This window comes from Prionailurus bengalensis, chromosome B2 (assembly GCF_016509475.1).
Source record: "Prionailurus bengalensis isolate Pbe53 chromosome B2, Fcat_Pben_1.1_paternal_pri, whole genome shotgun sequence".
NCBI classification, from domain to species: domain Eukaryota; kingdom Metazoa; phylum Chordata; class Mammalia; order Carnivora; family Felidae; genus Prionailurus; species Prionailurus bengalensis.
In genome coordinates, this window is record NC_057349.1 from 41,176,931 (window position 1) to 41,194,577 (window position 17,647).

At 49.5% G+C, this 17,647-nt stretch overlaps 1 protein-coding gene across 4 annotated transcripts; it reads right to left on the reverse strand.

Annotated features, from left to right (window-relative positions):
• Positions 1 to 270: 270 nt before the first annotated feature.
• MRPS18A (mitochondrial ribosomal protein S18A) lies at positions 271 to 16,893 on the reverse strand. 4 transcript variants are annotated; one of them, XM_043591528.1, is made up of 6 exons: positions 16,754 to 16,891; positions 9,149 to 9,180; positions 6,655 to 6,762; positions 3,865 to 3,988; positions 3,556 to 3,625; positions 271 to 635 (listed from the first exon to the last, which is right to left on the reverse strand). In XM_043591528.1, the coding sequence occupies exons 1-6, from the start codon at positions 16,863 to 16,865 to the stop codon at positions 491 to 493; spliced, it is 591 nt and encodes a 196-aa protein (XP_043447463.1). In that variant the 5' UTR covers positions 16,866 to 16,891; the 3' UTR covers positions 271 to 490. The 4 variants fall into 4 exon arrangements, with proteins under 4 accessions (XP_043447463.1, XP_043447465.1, XP_043447466.1 ...); XM_043591530.1 differs by having other exon boundaries at positions 573 to 635; positions 3,556 to 3,686; XM_043591531.1 differs by lacking the exons at positions 271 to 635; positions 3,556 to 3,625 and adding an exon at positions 3,665 to 3,775.
• Positions 16,894 to 17,647: the final 754 nt, after the last annotated feature.

The following is a 17,647-nucleotide window of genomic DNA, read 5'->3' on the forward strand; positions in this document are numbered from 1 at the left end:
AGAGGAGAGGAGAGAGAGATGGAGAGATGATGGTGGGTGGAAACTACTGGGAGTGGGGGAGGGGAGGGGACAGCCAGGAGCCTTCCGAGGAAGGCAGCTGAACTTATTTCCTTGAAGCCCTGCAGGGTGAAGAGCTGAAGGCGGTCAACACAGGGCTAGGGAACCATCTTGGCCTATCACAAGGGATTAGTGACTCGACGTTCAGTAACTGGCTAGAAATGGGCTCAAGGCCCCTGCACTTCCCAGGCAGTGAGCACACACAACCAGTGGTGGAGTCCATGAGCCTGGTTTATGATATGCTTTTTTGGGAGAACTGCCAGTTATAGGACCACAACTGCTGCTCAGGGACCCTACCACCCTCCCAGTGCTGTCACCAGGCAGGGTGAGGGCACTGAAGTTGGTCCATTGCCTCCTGTGCCTGCCGTGCCCATTGGAGGAGCTGGGCCAGAGTACAGGAGCTCTGGTCACGTTCTCAGGAAGCTCTGCCCCGTCAGTGATACAGTACCAAAGGCTTTCTTGAGTAGGAGATGTTGTCTTTCAGGAGGGGTGACCCCACAGCCATGCGCACTTTGTTCCAGCGGCGGCCTTTATTATAGATGGGCTTGACGGAGCGGGGAGACCAGCGGGTCAGGTACCTGTGGAGGGAGAGTAGGGAGGTGGCTGTGAGGGCAGTGGCCCATGCTAGAGCTGGGAGAGTGGGTACTGTCTCCTCAGGCCAGAGCCTTTCACCAGTTTCTCTTCTTGAGGAGCAGGGGCTTTTCCTGGGAGCAATGACTGAGTGTGCTGTAAACAGATGGGCTGGGCTCTTGCTGCCTCAAGTGTGTGTGGCCAGGGTCAGGCAGCCCAGGGCCACGCGCTCCCTTGATCTTTATGAGTTGTCAGTGTTTGTGTGTATACTTGCTGGGGGAGGAGGCGGGGGAAGAGGTTGCCCAGAGAGCAGATCATTCCTCTCTGGCCTCAGTCATGGGGAGAGGAGAGGCTGATGTAAGGCGTGGAGGAATCCTTCCCTCTTCCCCACTTGGCTCCCTCTACCAACCCAGCCTTCCGGGAGCTCCCCTGGGCAGCCATACTGGTGTAGGACCCTTGCCCCTCACCCAACCCATGATGGGAGCCAAGGGTGAGGGCCTGTGGCACAGACCTAGCCCAGGAAGGTTCCTGTAAGCAGGAGGGGGGTGGGGAAAGATGGCTGCCGCCCACAGTCCTTTGGCCTCCTTTGGGGATGGCCAGGGCCCGGACAGTTCCCGGAAAAGTGGCTCATGCCGGCTGGGACTGGGGTTTACTCCATCCAGAATGAAACCTGGATCTTGTCCAGAGAGGCCCACCCTTCGTCCTGAAAGCTCAGCTATGGCAAAGCCAGGCTCCTCCCCTGCCTCCACTCGAGGCTGGGGCTCAACCCAGCCACCTCTAGAGACCCTCATATGAGAAACTTTTTCATTAAAAAAAATTAATCACCTTGGTTGAAAATTTTTGGATAAAACTGGAAAAAAAAAAAAAAAAGATTGCTGATTTATACATTTCAGCTGAACTCCCCCGGACCTTGGTTTCCTGCTCTTAGCCTCGTGCAAAGGGATCAGCTCTGAGAGGAAGTAAAAAGCTGTGGGAAGTGCTGGCCTACACTCCAAGTATGGGCAGGGAGGGAAGGGCTCTCCAGTATACTGTCAATATCAGTGCCCCCATCAGGGAGACTTTTGTGTAGTAGGTGGGGCCCAGGGATGGCCTGTCTATGGCTGGTGGTGCTGGGACAGCAGAAGAGTAAAGGTCAAGGGAGGGGAACACCCGGCAGGTCCCTGAGCTGCCATCTCCCAGTTTTCAGAAGGGGTGAAGAGATGTAGTATGGGAACAGGCTCCCCAAAAGGAATGCTCATTGGGATCAAGGACCCCAGAAAATCTTGAGGCTGACCAGGTTCTTCAGAGCTGCTACCCTAAGGCCGTTTTCCCCCTGCCCTGGAGAGACCAGCGGGAAGCCGGGCTTTGGCTAGCCCTGGGCCTGATGCCTGTGCCACATGGAACAGCCAGCTGGCCGAGGGGAGTGCCTAGGTGGCCTCCAGTTAGCTCTCTGGGGAACACTCCAGCTCTAGGAAGAACTGAGGCTCCTTTCTATCTCTCCTGAAGGGGCCAGGGAAGAGGGAAGTATAGCTCCCCAGGGCCCAGCAGAGCCTGGGCCAGTATATGACAGCTCAAGGACCTCTGGATGGAATCATAAAGTCCCTTGCAAGGGAATCAAACTCCCTCGTAGTCAGGACTTCCCCTCCCCCCCCCCAGAGTGGCCTTTTGCAACTCAAGAGCCCCCACACATCATCAATCCCGTGTCACGTTAAAGGACACCGGATATATGGGAGGGAGCCTGGCCTTGCTTCAAAGGCCTGAGGGCAGGATGGATTGTGTCCTCAGGCCGGCTGCTCTCTCTTTACAAGTCAGAAGGGAGGGTAGGCTCAACCCCCAAATGGTCCAGGAAAGGCAGGAAGAGGTTAATATGATCTGCTCCCCCAGGGCTGCGGGCAAATGACACAGCTAGCAACGTGGGAGGTACAGGTGGAGATGGGCATGGGGCCAGGGTGCTGGTGAGGTGTCAGTGAAGACCCAGCTCTGGCCCTGCACCCCCGGTCTGCTGCCTGGCCTCCCACCCTCTGTGTCTGCCATTTTGTTGGGGATCAGCCTTAGAGGTTCGCTGTGGGTGCGGTGTCTTGCTCTGCTTCAACCATCTTTGGTCCCCTACAGACAGCAGTTATAGTAGCAGCTGGACAGACTGCGGAGGGCAGGGGCTGCTGATGGGGGGGGGGGTGGGGACAAGAAGGAAGACCAAAATCAACTTTATAAACCCAGATCTACTCTCAACAAGGGGGTATTACAGATCTAGGAAGACATGAGTATGGTAAAGTTGCTGTCTGGGAGTGTGAGACAGGAATGTGTTTCTATACCAGAGGGGGCCACCCTGCTTAGGCTGAAAGGCAGACTGATTGATTCCAGGATCTAGGGGCCTTCCTCTCCTCTACATAAGCTCAGGACCTCCCAGGCTGCCATGAACAGCCTTGCAGGTTAACTGTAGGACTCTAGGGAGCGCCATTTGCAATCTGGTCTATGTGGATGCTAAAGCTCTGTAGTGTAGGACGTGCACAGTGGCCCTACCCCAAAGAGCCCTCCCATTTCTAAGGCCTCATTTTGCCCTTTAGTAACCCTAGTGCTGGGATACCGAAGTTTGTAGAAGTGCTCTGACATTCCCATAGCAACTCAGTATGATGTCATAAACAGGGGATTAGCACATTCTAATGCCCGACCAGCAGACCTTCTTACCCTCTTTGCCCCTATGCTAAGTGCCCAGCTGGGGAGGGAAGAGGAGAGAGGCTGAGGCCAGCAGGGGAGGCTCACAGAAGTGTGCACGGCGTCAACCGCAGCGGCGGTGGGTGCTCATGCTGGGAGGGATGGAACGGACAGCCAAGCAGCCCTCTAGCTTTCAGAGCTGTGGGACGAGCTCCAGTAAATGGCTTCCCCAGTGGAATACAGTGAGAGCCGAGGGCCTGCCAAATGCTCCTGGTGCTGACACCCAGGTTTGCTTACCGATTGAGCTGGGGTTTGCTCTTCGGAACAAATCCTTCAGGAAGCCGAGGCCTGTGATTTGGGAACAGACCTGAGTGGAAGCAAGAGCACATGTGGGATGGTCTTGTAGCTCCCTTTGCAGCTCTCGGGTGCTAGAGGGAAAGCCCAGGGGGGCAGGAAGTTGGCACCAGGTGGCGGGTATAATGAAGAATCTGGATGTCCATTTCTCTTCCAGGAGGGGCTGGAACATGGGGTGGCCAGCGAGGGGTGGGATCGGGGGGATGGCACCTATAGCCCTCTGCCCCTCTTAGCCCCGAGAGGGCATTCTACCTGCCCGGTGTGCCATCTTCACACACTCCTCAATCTTGCGGTGCTCTTCCTGGCACAAGCCTGTGATCCTTCGAGGCAGCATGCCCCCGCAAGGCCGGATGAACTGACTGAGCAGCAGAACATCCTGGTGGAAAGGGAAAACTGCAGACACTCAGCTGGTAGATGTTTGATATAGGGAACCAGGGCCTTGTGGCCTACAGGGGAGGCCGTCCCACCCCAGGACTCCAGGGGGTTGATGTCTCCCTCAGGAACCAACCTGATACCACACCTTCTATGTAGAGCTTTGCACACTGTTCCATCTTTACCCTAACAAAAGTTAAATCCCAACTTGATAAAGATTTTCCAACCCATAACCAACTCCAAAGGCTCTCAGCTCCTCCATAAGAATCTTTGACAGATTAGAAAACAAACTCTTCAAGAAGGGTTAATCTTGGGGCACCTGGGTGGCTCAATTTGTTGAGCATTGGACTCTGGATTCAGCTCAGGTCATGATCTTATGGTTTGTGAGACTGAGCCCCATGTTGGGTTCTGTGCTGAGCGTGGAGCCTGCTTAAGATCTTCTGTCTCCCTCTACCCTCCCCTGCTTGCTCTTAAAAACAAAAAAAAAAAGTGCATTAATCTTTCGAGTACCAGCAGCATCTTTTCTGGTAATGAAACGTCTATTATTCTCCTTGGGTGAGATAGGGGGCACGTCACAGATTTCCACACAAGAGGGAAAGTGGGAAAATGGGTACCATTTCCACCCCAAAGCCTACATGCCACGGGACCAGAATACACACAGACCGCCCCTCCAACCTATGCTCTTCCCTTGGAAGTGCGAGGCAGCATATGAGCCGAGTGGGAGGGGACCAGGGTTGTGAAGTTGAATGCCACATCTTCTTAAGCCCCCTGTGAGCAGATGTGAACGGATCCTCAGGCTTCCTTTGGACTGTGAGACCGCTTTGGACAAGTGAAGGAAACAAGGACAAACAGAGCCAAAATCAAGACCAGAGTTGAGTTCCCCTTCCAACTTGCATAGGGTGGCTGAGGGGGTTAAATAAAAGCTATTACTTCCCGATGGAGATGGCAGCCCCGCCCACCTGAGGGGCCTGGCATGCCAGTCTCAGCAGTCATGTTCCACAAACGGACTTGCTGCCCTGGCAGGCGCCTCGCTGTATAACCGCAGATTTGTTTTAATCACTGGACAGCTCCTCAGGGACCCGAGCCCCCAATTCCCACCCCTGTAATCTTTAGAATCTGGTGAAAAGAACTTGGATTAGATTATCCAGGACTAATAAACTGGGCCCACAGCCCCAGCCCCCCCCACTGCAGGCTGCCAAGCAAGCCGACAGCTTTGTGCAGCTCAGGCTAACATTGTCCTGAGTGGAAAGGGGTAAAAGGAAAACAACTTTAGCCTTTACCTCGGAGGGGATTGGATTTCTTCTGCTGGATAAACACAGCCAAATCCATTTCCTGGAAACGGCTGGTAGAAAGAGTGCCCCATGGTGGTTAGGCAGGTGTGGGCTTCACTTCCCCATTTTCAGCTGGGATTCTAAGTATGGACACAACCCCACTAACTTCATGTCACAAGAAGCTGTCAACACTGCTCTGTGACCTGCAGGCTTCCGATTACTTCAGGCAGTTATGAACAGAAGGGCCCGGGGCAGAGTGAAAGGAGCCCCCCTCCCTGCTGGGTGGCCCGGAGCCAAGGCTCCCGGGCCCAGGAGATTAGTCGGGTCATTCTGTTCAGATCCCATGGGCATGTGGCCTCTCCTGCTCTTACCACCTGACCGGGATCTCTGCCCTTAGTCATCCCATTCCACAGAGGGGCACAGGGACAACTTGCAGGTCAAATTGGCCCAGAGCCTGAATCACCTGAAAGCTAAAAATAGGGTGCTTAATGTCACCAATAGAACTCTGAAGGACAAGTATGGATTTTTCTAGGGCTGCGTCCCTTCCTCCAAGACTTCCCTGTTTCTAGAGAGGATGGCGAACAGCAGTCAGGATAGTAGGCTCTGCCTGGGTTTTGTATCCCTAGAGTTTATATCCTGGCTCTGATACTAGCTGGGTGAACTGAGGCAAATTCATCAACTTTTTCATGCCTCGAATTTCCTCATCTAGAAAACAAGGGTGAAAAAAATACCTATTTCACAGGGATATTGTGAAAGCTAAGTGAATTAAGACATGTAAATGCTTACAACAGTGCCTGACATGAAGCCTGCACTCAGTGCGGGTTACGTCTTGTTGTTATTCACCATTATCACCTTTCCGTGGAGACAACAGCTCTAGAAGAGCTGGAGCGAACAGGAGCCTTTATAGCTTCGTATGGAAAGAGACAGTAATGTGTCCCCAGAGCATAGTGAGGACTCTCCAAATATACCCTCCTAAGAAAAGGCAAAAAGTCAAATCTAGATCCTGATTTCATCCCCTTGGGAACACGCTCTGCAAGACTGGGTTACAGGGCCCTGGTGGTCTGAACTGTATGCAACCAGACCATGATCTAAGTTAGTGACTCTCAACCCTGGCTACACATTAGGATCACCCTGGGAGCTTTAAAAAATCATGATGGCCAGGCTCCACCCCAGACCAATGGTATCAGTGTCTGGGGCGGGGCTGGTTTTTTTTTTTTTTTTTTTTTAAGCTCCCTGGCACAGCCAGGGTTGAGAGCCATTGAACAAAATGCTCCTGTCTTTGGTGGCTCCATGAGATGCAGTGGCTGGCGGGTCGGGTTGGGGAGTGGGGATGCTGCTTAAGTGAACCAGGGACCATGACCTCCATGACATGCATAACCGAGTGTCTGAGTAGACTCACCTCATAGCCATACTTGTGTTTCAGGTTCCACCGGCAGATGGGGCACTGGCCAGTGGGGTTAGGGGGGTTTGGACTTTCCTTGGGAGTCCCTGTCATCCGGCCCTCAATCTAGGAGGCAGAGAAAGAGAGCCAGTGAGGAGAAGGCCACGTGGGGCTTCAGATCCTTGAGCAAGCCCCAAAATGGTGAGATGCTGGGGAAAGTTCATCTCTGGGGACCTGTGGGAGTGGCTGATAGGTCTCTCCACCCGAACTGTGCTGGTGGTTCCGCAGCTTTTGTATACTGGGCCTTAGGGGTGGCCAGAGACACACGGTGGCATGTAAGAGTAGTGGCAATTAGACTTAATGTTGATGGCAAGAGGGAGGGGTTTGCTTTATTAGCTGAACACCATCTTCCCTTCCTCAAACAAAACAAAACAAAGCAAAACACCAGAACATCATGTTTCGTGCTTTGGGAAAAAGTAATAAATGCATATGCTAAGAAGTTGCAAACTGTGCAGGGATACACAGTTAAAAGGAAGTCCCATCCCACCCATCCCACATATCCTTCTCAGAGGAAAGTGCCATTTCCAGCTTCATCTTACAGAGGTAAGTCTATGCCAGTGGTTCTCCACCAGGCAGGATTTTGCCCCCCAGGGGATGTGGGACAATGTCTGAGACATTTTAGACTGCCACAGCTGGGGGATGGGGTGCTACTGACATCTAGCTGGGAAGCTGCTAACTGTGCTACAAGGCACAGAACAGCCCCCACAACAGATTTAGCCAGCCCCAAATGCCAACAGCACTGAGGCTGAGAAAGCCTGATCTATGCCTCTACAAGCAGGTATTGTGTACCCTCCTGCTTTTTCTCTCTCTTTTTAAAACACACGTGGGAAGATACACTCCCCCGCCTTCCTCCTTGCTTTCATCATTTTGGATGCCACCTTTCAAATCCTGCTGAGGCCACGTGTGCAATGACCTCTGCCATTGCTGCTGTATCCTGTGACACAGCCTTGGAATTAATAAGCCAATGATCTGGGAGGCAGCTCTGATTACAAGAGGGGGAGTTTAGAAAACCTTGCTGATTGAGGCCATGGATTATGAGAGCGAGGCTGGGCTCTGGGAGGAAAGCAATACTGTTTCCTGGGGGAGAACTGGCAAAAGGGAAAGGGGGTTGGATGCAATGCAAGGCTGTGCGGGCACTGCTACCTAACTTTCTACCAAGGCTACCACAGCCATGCCAGAAATGGAGAAGTGCATTGGGGAAAACGTGGAGACGCATGGTAGGTCTCGGGAGGAAGTTAAGGCGGACCTGACGGGAGAGAGAGCTAACATTTATTGACTCCCCACTGTATGCCTGGCTCTGTGCTAATAATGGTTCACATGTATCACCCCATTTCACCCCTATGACCTAGTGAGGGAAGCATCATAATATTATTTTATAGATGAAGACAGTGAGACCCAGAAAGTGAGCAGTACCCAAAGTTAGCCAGGGGTCTCACAGTGCCACAATGTCTCCACGTTTATTTTGCAAATAGCAAATTCACGCTCCATATGGAAAAACACTCCATATTCAAAGGTCAGATATATTTTTCTCCACCAGCATGGAGTTTCTAGGGTGAATGCTTGTTTTGGCTTTGAATAAGGGAACCAAAAGAGGTGCCCAGAGGGATGGGAGCCCCCTAAAAAGAACTGTTTTGAGGTTAACCAGTGAAAAGCTGGAGGAAGTATTCTGGGGAAGACCCAAAGAGGGAACCCAAAGAGGGCTTGTCCTGGGGATAAGACTGCCTTGAGGAGGATCAAGCGTGGCTGGCTGCCAGAAGGGTTAAATCCCTGGTTGACATGGAAGTTAGAGGCTTCTGGGAGCTCTGTGGAGTGGTTGAGGGTTTCTTGGAAGCATGGTAGGCCATGTGAAAACAACGTTGTCTTTTAGGGATTATAGGATAATCTAGGCCCCATGACTCCCTGAGGAAGGGAGGTGAGATGGGCCCACTGAGGGAAAGGGGGGAGTAGGTGGATGAAGAGTCATTCTAACTACTTAACCAACAGACAAGCCAGCGCACTAGCTAGAGAGCCCAGGGCCCAGACAGTGTCACCTTTTAACTGTGTCACTTAAGAAGTAGCTTGGTCATTCTAGGCAGGAAAGAAAGGGACTGAGATCCAGGCTCCCCACCATGGGCCAGCTTACTTGGGCTTTCCAGTCTCACCACTGCCTTAGTTTCCCCTTTAGAAAACTGATTAATCACCCACCAAAGAACGTATCAACAAAGACCTCTGAGACCTTGTCATACAAAATGCCACTTTAATCAAATAACAGAGGCCTCAGTCCAGGCACAGTGACCGTTTCTGATTCAACCACTACAGTGCACAGCTTGAAAAATGGTAGACTGTGGGATTTATGATGACAGAGGGAGCTGCTCCTGAAGCCAGGAGTCCAGTTTAGGCCTCCGTCCATCTGTCCCTCCCAGGCAGCTACAAGCATTAAAGAGGCTGTAGTGGCCAGCTCAATGATACTTACTATAGTTGTCTTCCCTTCTTGGATCTCCACCACTACAGAGATAAAGGGGAAAAATTAGGTTAGCCATTTAATAAGGAACAGGGAGTTTCAAATAATAGCTCAAATTCTACACATGCAGAAAAACGGAGCTTTCAGTCTGCACTCTCCCACTATCCCCACCTGGAAGAGAAAAGGGTACAGGGTTCACCTCCAAGTGCCAAGGCTCTATGCCCTTGAGGCTAGGTGGGGACAAGCCTAGATCCCCAAGTAGTATCATCTCTCTGGGATTAAGGGTCTCCACATTGTTTTTGTTGTTCTGAGCCAAAATTCATCTTGGTTCTAAACCAGGGGAATTGGCAAGATCCTACCCTACCATGCCTAGCGATGTGACCTCAGAGGTGAGGTGGGGGTGGGGACAGAAGCATCTAAAAGGTCTTCAAAAGTACCTACTGCATGTGTCCTTTCGTGACAAGAATCAGAGAAACATGGCTTCTGACCCTGACGTTTCAGACACAGGACTGAACTAATGCTGTGCCAGCGGCCCCACAGCAGACAAGCAGATGGCACTCCCAGAACTCAGCCTGGGAAGCCGGGTTACAGCTGTATGAGGCAGTGGTGTGACTTAACTCCTCTGTCCTTCTCCACTCCTCTCCTGCAGGGTTGCACCTTTGCTGTATGTACACTGGAGAGGGTGGTGGGGAAGAGGGCCCTGCAGACGCTGGTCCAGGCTGAGATTTCAGGAGAGCACTGCAATTCCAGACAGAGCTCTCCACCTGTTAAGGTCTGAGGCAGAAGAAAACTTGAGGGCAAGACAGTAAGTCACACACACATCCATCAGGCTGTATGTATTTACTCCTGGTGTACTCAACCAGGATGCAGAATGACAACTTCAACAATATTCAAAGAAGAACCAAGCCCATGGTGCATGTTCGGCAAACATGATCAAACAAAGTTCTTGGAGGGGCGCCTGGGTGGCTCAGTCGGTTAAGCCTCCGACTTCTTCGGCTCAGGTCATGATCTCGTGGTTCAGGAGTTCAAGCCCCGCATCGGGCTCTGTGCTGACAGGTCGGAGCCTGGAGCCTGGAGCCTGCTTTGGATTCTGTGTCTCCCTCTCTCTGCCCCTTCCCTGCTCACACTGTCTCTCTCTCAAAAATAAACAAACATTAAAAAAAAAAAAAGTTCTTGGAGATTCTTCCTTGTTCTCCCAGTTTCTTTAGAAAGAGAGAAACCATTGCCATTAGCATAGGAACTGGTACACAGCACATGCTCAATAAATGCTAGCTAGCATCAAGACCACGAAGTACTTGTCATGGTTCCCTTCTGGCTGCTAATTACTGTCACTGAAAACTTCGGTCCACTTAGCTAGACTGCAAATTGTCTCCCTAAATACTAAAACTGGATTTTAACCGCAGCTTGGCTACCATAATGAGTTTTACTCAGCTTCAGCCAAGGCAAGGAGTAGTGCAGATTAGAGAGAGCCTAAGGTTGTCCTTCATGTTAAGAATCTAGTGAAGGGTCGCTTGGGTGGCTCAGTCGGTTAAGTGTTCGACTTCGGCTCAGGTCATGATCTTGCGGTTGGTGGGTTTGAGCCCGACACCAGGCTCTGTGCTGACAGCTCAGATCCTGGAGCCTGCTTCAGGTTCTGTGTCTCCCTCTCTCTCTCCCCCTCCCCCACTCCTGCTCTGTCTCTCTCAAAAATAAATAAACATTAAAAATCTAGTGAAAATTATGGATCTTTTCCTGGAAACACGCTGATGAGCATACAATCACACGTAGACTTCAGGAGGCTCAGACCCCTGAAGCTGTGTACCCAAATGGTAATGCTGTTTTCATTCAGTGGTGGCAGTACGTGAATTTATTCTCTTTATGCCTGTCCGTATTTTCTAAAGTTTCTAAAATAAACACGTACTGCTTTTGCAATAAATAATAAACAAGAAAAAGAGAGAAAGAGAATGTCTAAGAAAAAAATGAGGCAATTCTAACTCAACTGCAGGCCAGGGCAGCATCTGTGATCACTGAGTTCTGTGACCAACACCTAATTGGACACAGACTGTCTGGAATTGTCCCCCATTTGTTTTTTGGGCAAGACCATTCAGAAAGACTCATTACTCCAAAATGACCAACCTGAGAGCCCCTCAATGTTCCCGCTCCAGATACACAAAGGAGTAATGATGGCCAGAAAGGCCCTGAGGCTTCCTCCAGAACACTGTAGTTACTAATCCATTCAAAGACAAACTAGTTTTCTCCCTGTAAAAGAAAATGCGTCACCCCACACACGGATCTACTTGTTCAGAACAGAGACCAGCCTAAGCGGGATGTGGGTGAGACTCAGACTGATGGTCAGTCAGGAGGCCAGCACAGCTGCAGGGAGACGGTCACTGGAACGTGTCAATGTACAAACGCGGGGGGAGCAGAAAAAGGACTCAGCCCCAGCTCAGCAGGACTTCCAGGCACCCCGGAAACTTTGCAAAAACCAACTTGGGAGAGGGGCAGAGAGCAACCAAATCTAAGCAGCAACAGGTGAGGGGCAAGTTTTTAATAATCCCGGTAGGAAACAAAAGGCGAGACACATTCTGGTACACTCAAGCCAGCAGGAGAACGATGTCTTGAAACATGAAGCGGATAAACATGTGGTTCCCCTCTCTGTGGAGGCACTTGGGTCCTAACCATGAGGTAAACAAATCTAACAGAACACACATCACTCCCGGCAAAGAACCAAACCCTGAAGTCATCTCATTGGCCCCTGGAAGAGAGATCAAAAGCCTGTGGCCAGCTCCCCACACAGCGACCCTGAGCCAGTGAATCATCTTACTATAATCCAGTGGGTAAAACAATAGGCAGATGCTTATCTTATGCAGACAACTTGTCAAACCAGAAGGAATGACCCGAGAACTCTTGCAGGATCGAGAGTGATGAGGGCTGTGTCTCAGTGCAGGGGCAGGAGGCCTGGCTGGAGCCTGAAGAGGCCCCTAGCAGATTTTAAGCCTCTGAAAACAGGAGATAGGAATCAAAATAGTATTGATTTTCAGTGTGCATACAAAAACAAGTCAAAACCAAACAAACCCTGAGATCCATTTTGTCCCTGACCTCCTCTCCGTTCAAGATGGGGATGGCCATGAAAAGCTGGACTAAGAGGTTCAGGTACTAACGGAAAACTTGTTTAGAAAAAGATGGAATCACCCTTGTGCTCTGAGGTGTGGCTATTATCAAGTAAACTAAGGAAAGACATGAAGCAGTTTTCTAAACTGGAATTAGGGGTCGAATTTTCTAAGATAGGCACTTCTCATACACATCAAATCATCCGTCCCATGTGAGTGAGACAACACAAGTTGCTGAGCACCTGTGGAGGGTACAGCCCTGCTCTACCTACTGTGGAGAATTAGAACAGAACAGGAAGACAGTCTTTGGCCTAGAGGAGAAAAAGGAATGAAACCAAGTATGGGAACTTCACTACAATAAAAGTCCATGCCTTGTAAAGAGGTCCTTTGAGTACTTCAATAAATACTCGCCTAGGATGGAATCCAAGATAACTGAATTATAACAGTCGAGAGCAAACAGCGCTATGGTGAGATTGCAGTGAACGCAGAAAGACCTTGATGGACACATAAACACAGACACAGTGAACTGCGGCAGTATAAAGACTCAACTGTTTAGTAAAGTTGGAAGGAGGACCCATGAATGATGTGGAGGGCGCTGCCACAGCAAGTGCCCAGAGACCAAGTCCTTCTTGGACAGGATCCATGGAAACCAAGTCCCAAGCACAGTATTACAGAACGGAGTCACTGATGGCTAACAGGCGGCACTTACAAGTCTTAGGGCAGGGCCAGGGAGTCGAGTGGGGGTTGGGATGTGTGGCAGCACTTCTGGCTATTGACTACTTTTCTCAAACTCCTTCCCCACTCCCTTTTGTTCATCTTTAGTTCTGTTACCAAAGTTTCCTTTTTTTATTTTTTATTTATAGATTTTTTTTTTAAACGTTTTATTTATTTTTGAGACAGAGAGAAACAGAGCATGAATGGGGCAGGGGCAGGGGCAGAGAGAGAGGGAGACACAGAATTGGAAGCAGACTCCAGGCTCTGAGCCATCAGCCCAGAGCCTGACGCGGGGCTCGAACCCACAGACCACGAGATCGTGACTTGAGCTGAAGTCGGACGCTTAACCGACTGAGCCACCCAGGCGCCCCTGTTACCAAAGTTTTCTGATTCCCTAATCACCTAGCCTGTTCTTTTCCCTTGGACCTCTGATGGGAATGTCCCTGTGTATTACACTTTACTATGCTTTTTCCACTAGCAGGCTACTCTGGACTATATCCCTTCAAGTCTGGAAAGCCCCCAACTCACACACTCGTCTCTTAAAGCTTTTAGCTATAGAGATGTCCACTTGACATGCACATCCTTGTCTGAATTGCTAAGTCCTCCAGAAAACCCCTTAGCTAACTGGAAAAGATGAAGAAAATTCCCTCAGCCTTTACTCATTTCAACATACTCTGCACTGGTTTCTGATAGATGATTATTATTCATTCAGATAGTCACGTCTGTTTATTTTTCTTGTTTTAAATACATTTCCTTCCCACGGGGCGCCTGGGTGGCTCAGTCAGTTGAGTGCCCAACTCTTGGTTTCAGCTCAGGTCATGGTATCACGGTTTGTGGGGTTCGAGCCCTGCATTGGGCTCCATGCTGACAGTGCGGAGCCTGCTTGGGATTCTCTCTCACCCTCTCTCTCTCTGCCTCTCCCCCACTCGCTCTTTCTCTCAAAAATAAATAAACTTAAAATAAAAAAAAATTTAAATACATTTCCTTCCCAAGAGTGATAAGGCAGGAATGAGATCTAACACAATCTTTCCCATAAAAAGTACTAATGGTCCTCGGCGAGTTAAGTGATGAGAGTTTTCACTGGGGGAGAACCACAGGGAAGCCCTTCTGTCGAGTAGCCCAGTGAGAGGGAAGAGTGCTGGTTCTACTTCGAGGCCATCACTCACTAGCTGTGTGATCTTGGGCAGCTACTGAACTCCTCTGGGCCAGATTTTCTCATTGTAAAAATGTCAGTAATATCCACCTGTAAGAACTGTTGAGAAGGGGGTGCCTGGGTGGCTCAGTCGGTTAAGTGTCCGACTTCGGCTCAGGTCATGATCTCATGGCTTGTGATTTTGAGCCCTGTGTCAGGCTCTGTGCTGACGGTCAGAGCCTGGAGCTTGCTTTGGATTCTGTGTCTCCGTCTCTCTCTGCTTCTTCCTTCTTGCACTCTGTCTCTGTCTCTCTCAAGAATAAACATTAAAAAAAAAATTGAGAAGACTGAATAAATGTATGTGGAAAACCTAGCACAGTGCTTGCAGCAGGGCGCATACTAAACCACAATTTCCATTTTTATCTTCCTTCACTTTTGCTTTTTCCAGGATCTTTTTTGCTTTTTTTGTGTCCCTCTGATCAACCTTAAACCAGCAGCACAACTAACATTTCAGCCCAGGCTGTCCTTTGCTGGGGATGCCATCCTGTGCACTGGATGTTTCGCAGCATCCCTGGCCTCTACCCACCAAATGCCAGGACTATCAGTTGTGACAACCAAAAGTGTTTCTAGACATTGCCAAATGTTCCCTGGGGGACAAAACTGCCCCTGGTTGAGAACCACTGCTTTAGCCTGAGAGTCTCTACAGGCAAGTGTTGGGTGTTCATGAACTCTGCCTATAATTAGGGAGTACTGTCTGATACTCTAAAAAGTAGGATGAGTATTTTCAGCAAAACACCCAGCTTCCTCCCCACAACTTTAAATAGTGTATCAAGACAAAGTGGTTTCATTTAAAGGCTTTGAAGACTGGTGGTTCTCAAGCAGAATAAAGAATATGGTAATGCCTTTATGTAAGGTCACATGATTCAATGATTTAGCTTTTAGGTCTGGCAGCAAGTAACACCAAAGAGTTACCAACCCAGATATTTACGGAGAGAAAGAGTTCAAAGACCAATCTGATTATACAGTCATTCATTTCACAAAATCTCCAGCTGAAAAAATTTGAATCTCAAATACTCTTTTGTAAACAAACAAACCCTGATCAGGAATCAGGAAACCCTGATTCCTCTCGTGCATTCTCTGGAAACATGGCAAAAAACTGTTTTCAACTTTCAATTTCACAATGGATATGTAAACAGCAGCTATTAGAGCCTGATGCTTGGTAGACACCCTCAAAAATCTTATGGGTATATGCTTATTGTGCAGCATGGGTAGAGATGAAACATCTTACCAAGTCCTTCTGTCATCAGCATGATCTCTTTGGTACCTTTCTTTATTAATGGATTAGTTTATCTAATGTTAACCAGGCAGTATCTGAATTATGTTGTTCTTTCTAGTAAATGTTCCATTTTCCCTTCACAGCTAAGTTCTTCTAACATACCTATTTCTGTTTCTTCATGAGATCTCTCTTTGATTTCCCCAAACTGGGACCCCCCTCACCTCCCCTGAATCTGCGAGCTGGAGGCCAAGCCCAGCTAGCTGGGGCCAGGCCTACCAGGAGCCTGGTCTGCCACTGCTGTCTGAAAGCTAAAAAGAGACCCTTTCTGAGACAAATCCAATGGACGCTTCATTTGGTTCTTCTTTTTGGACTTTTCTGTTCCCTCTGACAATAAGGATTACCCTTTCCCTCTGGATACCTTTCAGCTTTGAAGGATACATCGGCCAATACTATGCCAGAATCTTAAAAAACAAAACCAAAAACCAGTATCACTTCTTTTGCACACCACTCCTCCTTTCCTGCTTCCAGCAATGCACAAAGGAAGGCTATGTCCCAAAAGACCTTTTCACTCTGCCAGTCCATCCTTTTTTTTACAAAGCCTGTTCAAGACACATTCCCCTCAGTAAAACTTCCAATTGGGTTTCTGTTTCTAGTAACCAAATCTCCCTATATTTAGTCATGTAAAAACTTGCATTTGTTGGAGCATATACATATCATCTCATTAGAACCTAACTTCTCAGGAAAGGGGCTGTATCTTTTCTTTTTCCAGACAGAATCCCTTGACAATTTGAAGTCCAGTACTTGGCCTTCTGTAAGCTCTCAGTTCAATGCTGGAAGCAGGCTGCCTTTCCAGACTTAACGATTATAGAAAAGGAGAACCACCATCTAGCATGTGCCTGCTTCAGCTGTTCGGTGGCTTTTCCACCTTAGCTTCCACTTCTCTGGGAGACTAGCGGCCAGGGCGGAAAAAGCCGCCATCAGAACACAGCATTTTCGGATGAGAAACTGGGGAGGGTAGCCACATGTCCTTCGCTTATGGTTCAGGGATTTTTTTTTTTTTTTTTAAACGAGGGAGGCAGCAGCTGGGAGAATACGGAAATCAAAACTAACATGCAGACGTTTACCGAAAACTTTTCTGAACCCCGGGACAGGTTTCTTCCTGCCCTAACTAAGCAGGCCTTTCTTTCCGTCCTCCCCTACTAGTGAGAACACTTGCGAGCAGTGGGAAGTCAAGATAATAGCCTCAGGGTCTGGAAAGTGCTTCCAAGCACCCCCAGAGCGCCTGCATCTCCCGCGTTTCAGAACCGCGCTAAGGAAAGGGAGGGAGGGGCGTACGGAGGCTGAGGGAAGCAACCTCCCCCGCTCTTTCCCTCAACGTTGGAAGGTAGCCGGGACCCAGGACTCACCTTCCCTGAACCCGCGAGCTGGAGGCCGAGCCCAGCAGGTCGCGACTGGAGCAGCCAGGAGCCCTCGGAGCAGCCGTCCACAAGGATACACCAGCACATTGAGAGCCGCCATCTTGAAAATTAACGGTGACCGCTAGTGCACTTCCGCTTCCGGAACGGCGCGCGCGCAGCCGCAATGGTGAGCAGGAAGTGTGCGGCTGTGGGAGTCTCGCCCCGGTAGCCTTGAATTTCTAGCTTCCTCTCCTCTCCGGCTTGGGGCTAAGCGTGGAGCCCTGTGTGAAGTGTGAGTCATTCCGAGGGTCCTGGGCAGGTGTGCTAGTTCTCATATGCCAGTCCTCGAAGTCTCAAGGTCTCTTTCGTTCCCTGACAGGCTTTCTTTGTAAAATCACATACACTACACCTATTTCCTTAAAGCTTTTAAAATTCATATGCGGATTTTTTTGCTTCTTGTGGGTGGGGGTAGGCCTGTTCAATAGAGGTTGAAATGGTTAGGACTCCGGTTCTGGAACATCAGGTATCAGGTAGATCTGGCATAGAATTAATTCCTCCCTTCTCCATCAATCTCTCCTCCAACCCCAATACACACTTGCCTTTCATTCTCCTATATTTAACACTTCCCTTTGGCCTCAGAGCCTTCGTATAGCTATTTCTTCTGCCTGCTCTTTGGCCCCCTGGTAACACTCCTGCTTATTTCTCCTGCTCAAAATTCACTTCCACATTAGAGTCTTCCTTAACAGGGGTTACTGGCTCTCAGCGCTAGATAACTCCATTTTAGTACTTGGCACAGACGCGGTTTTACATCTATTTGTATAATATTGTCTCTCCACCAAACTGTAAGCTCCACGAAGGCAGGGATATTATTTTGTTGTTGTTGTTGTTGTTGTTGTTGTTGTT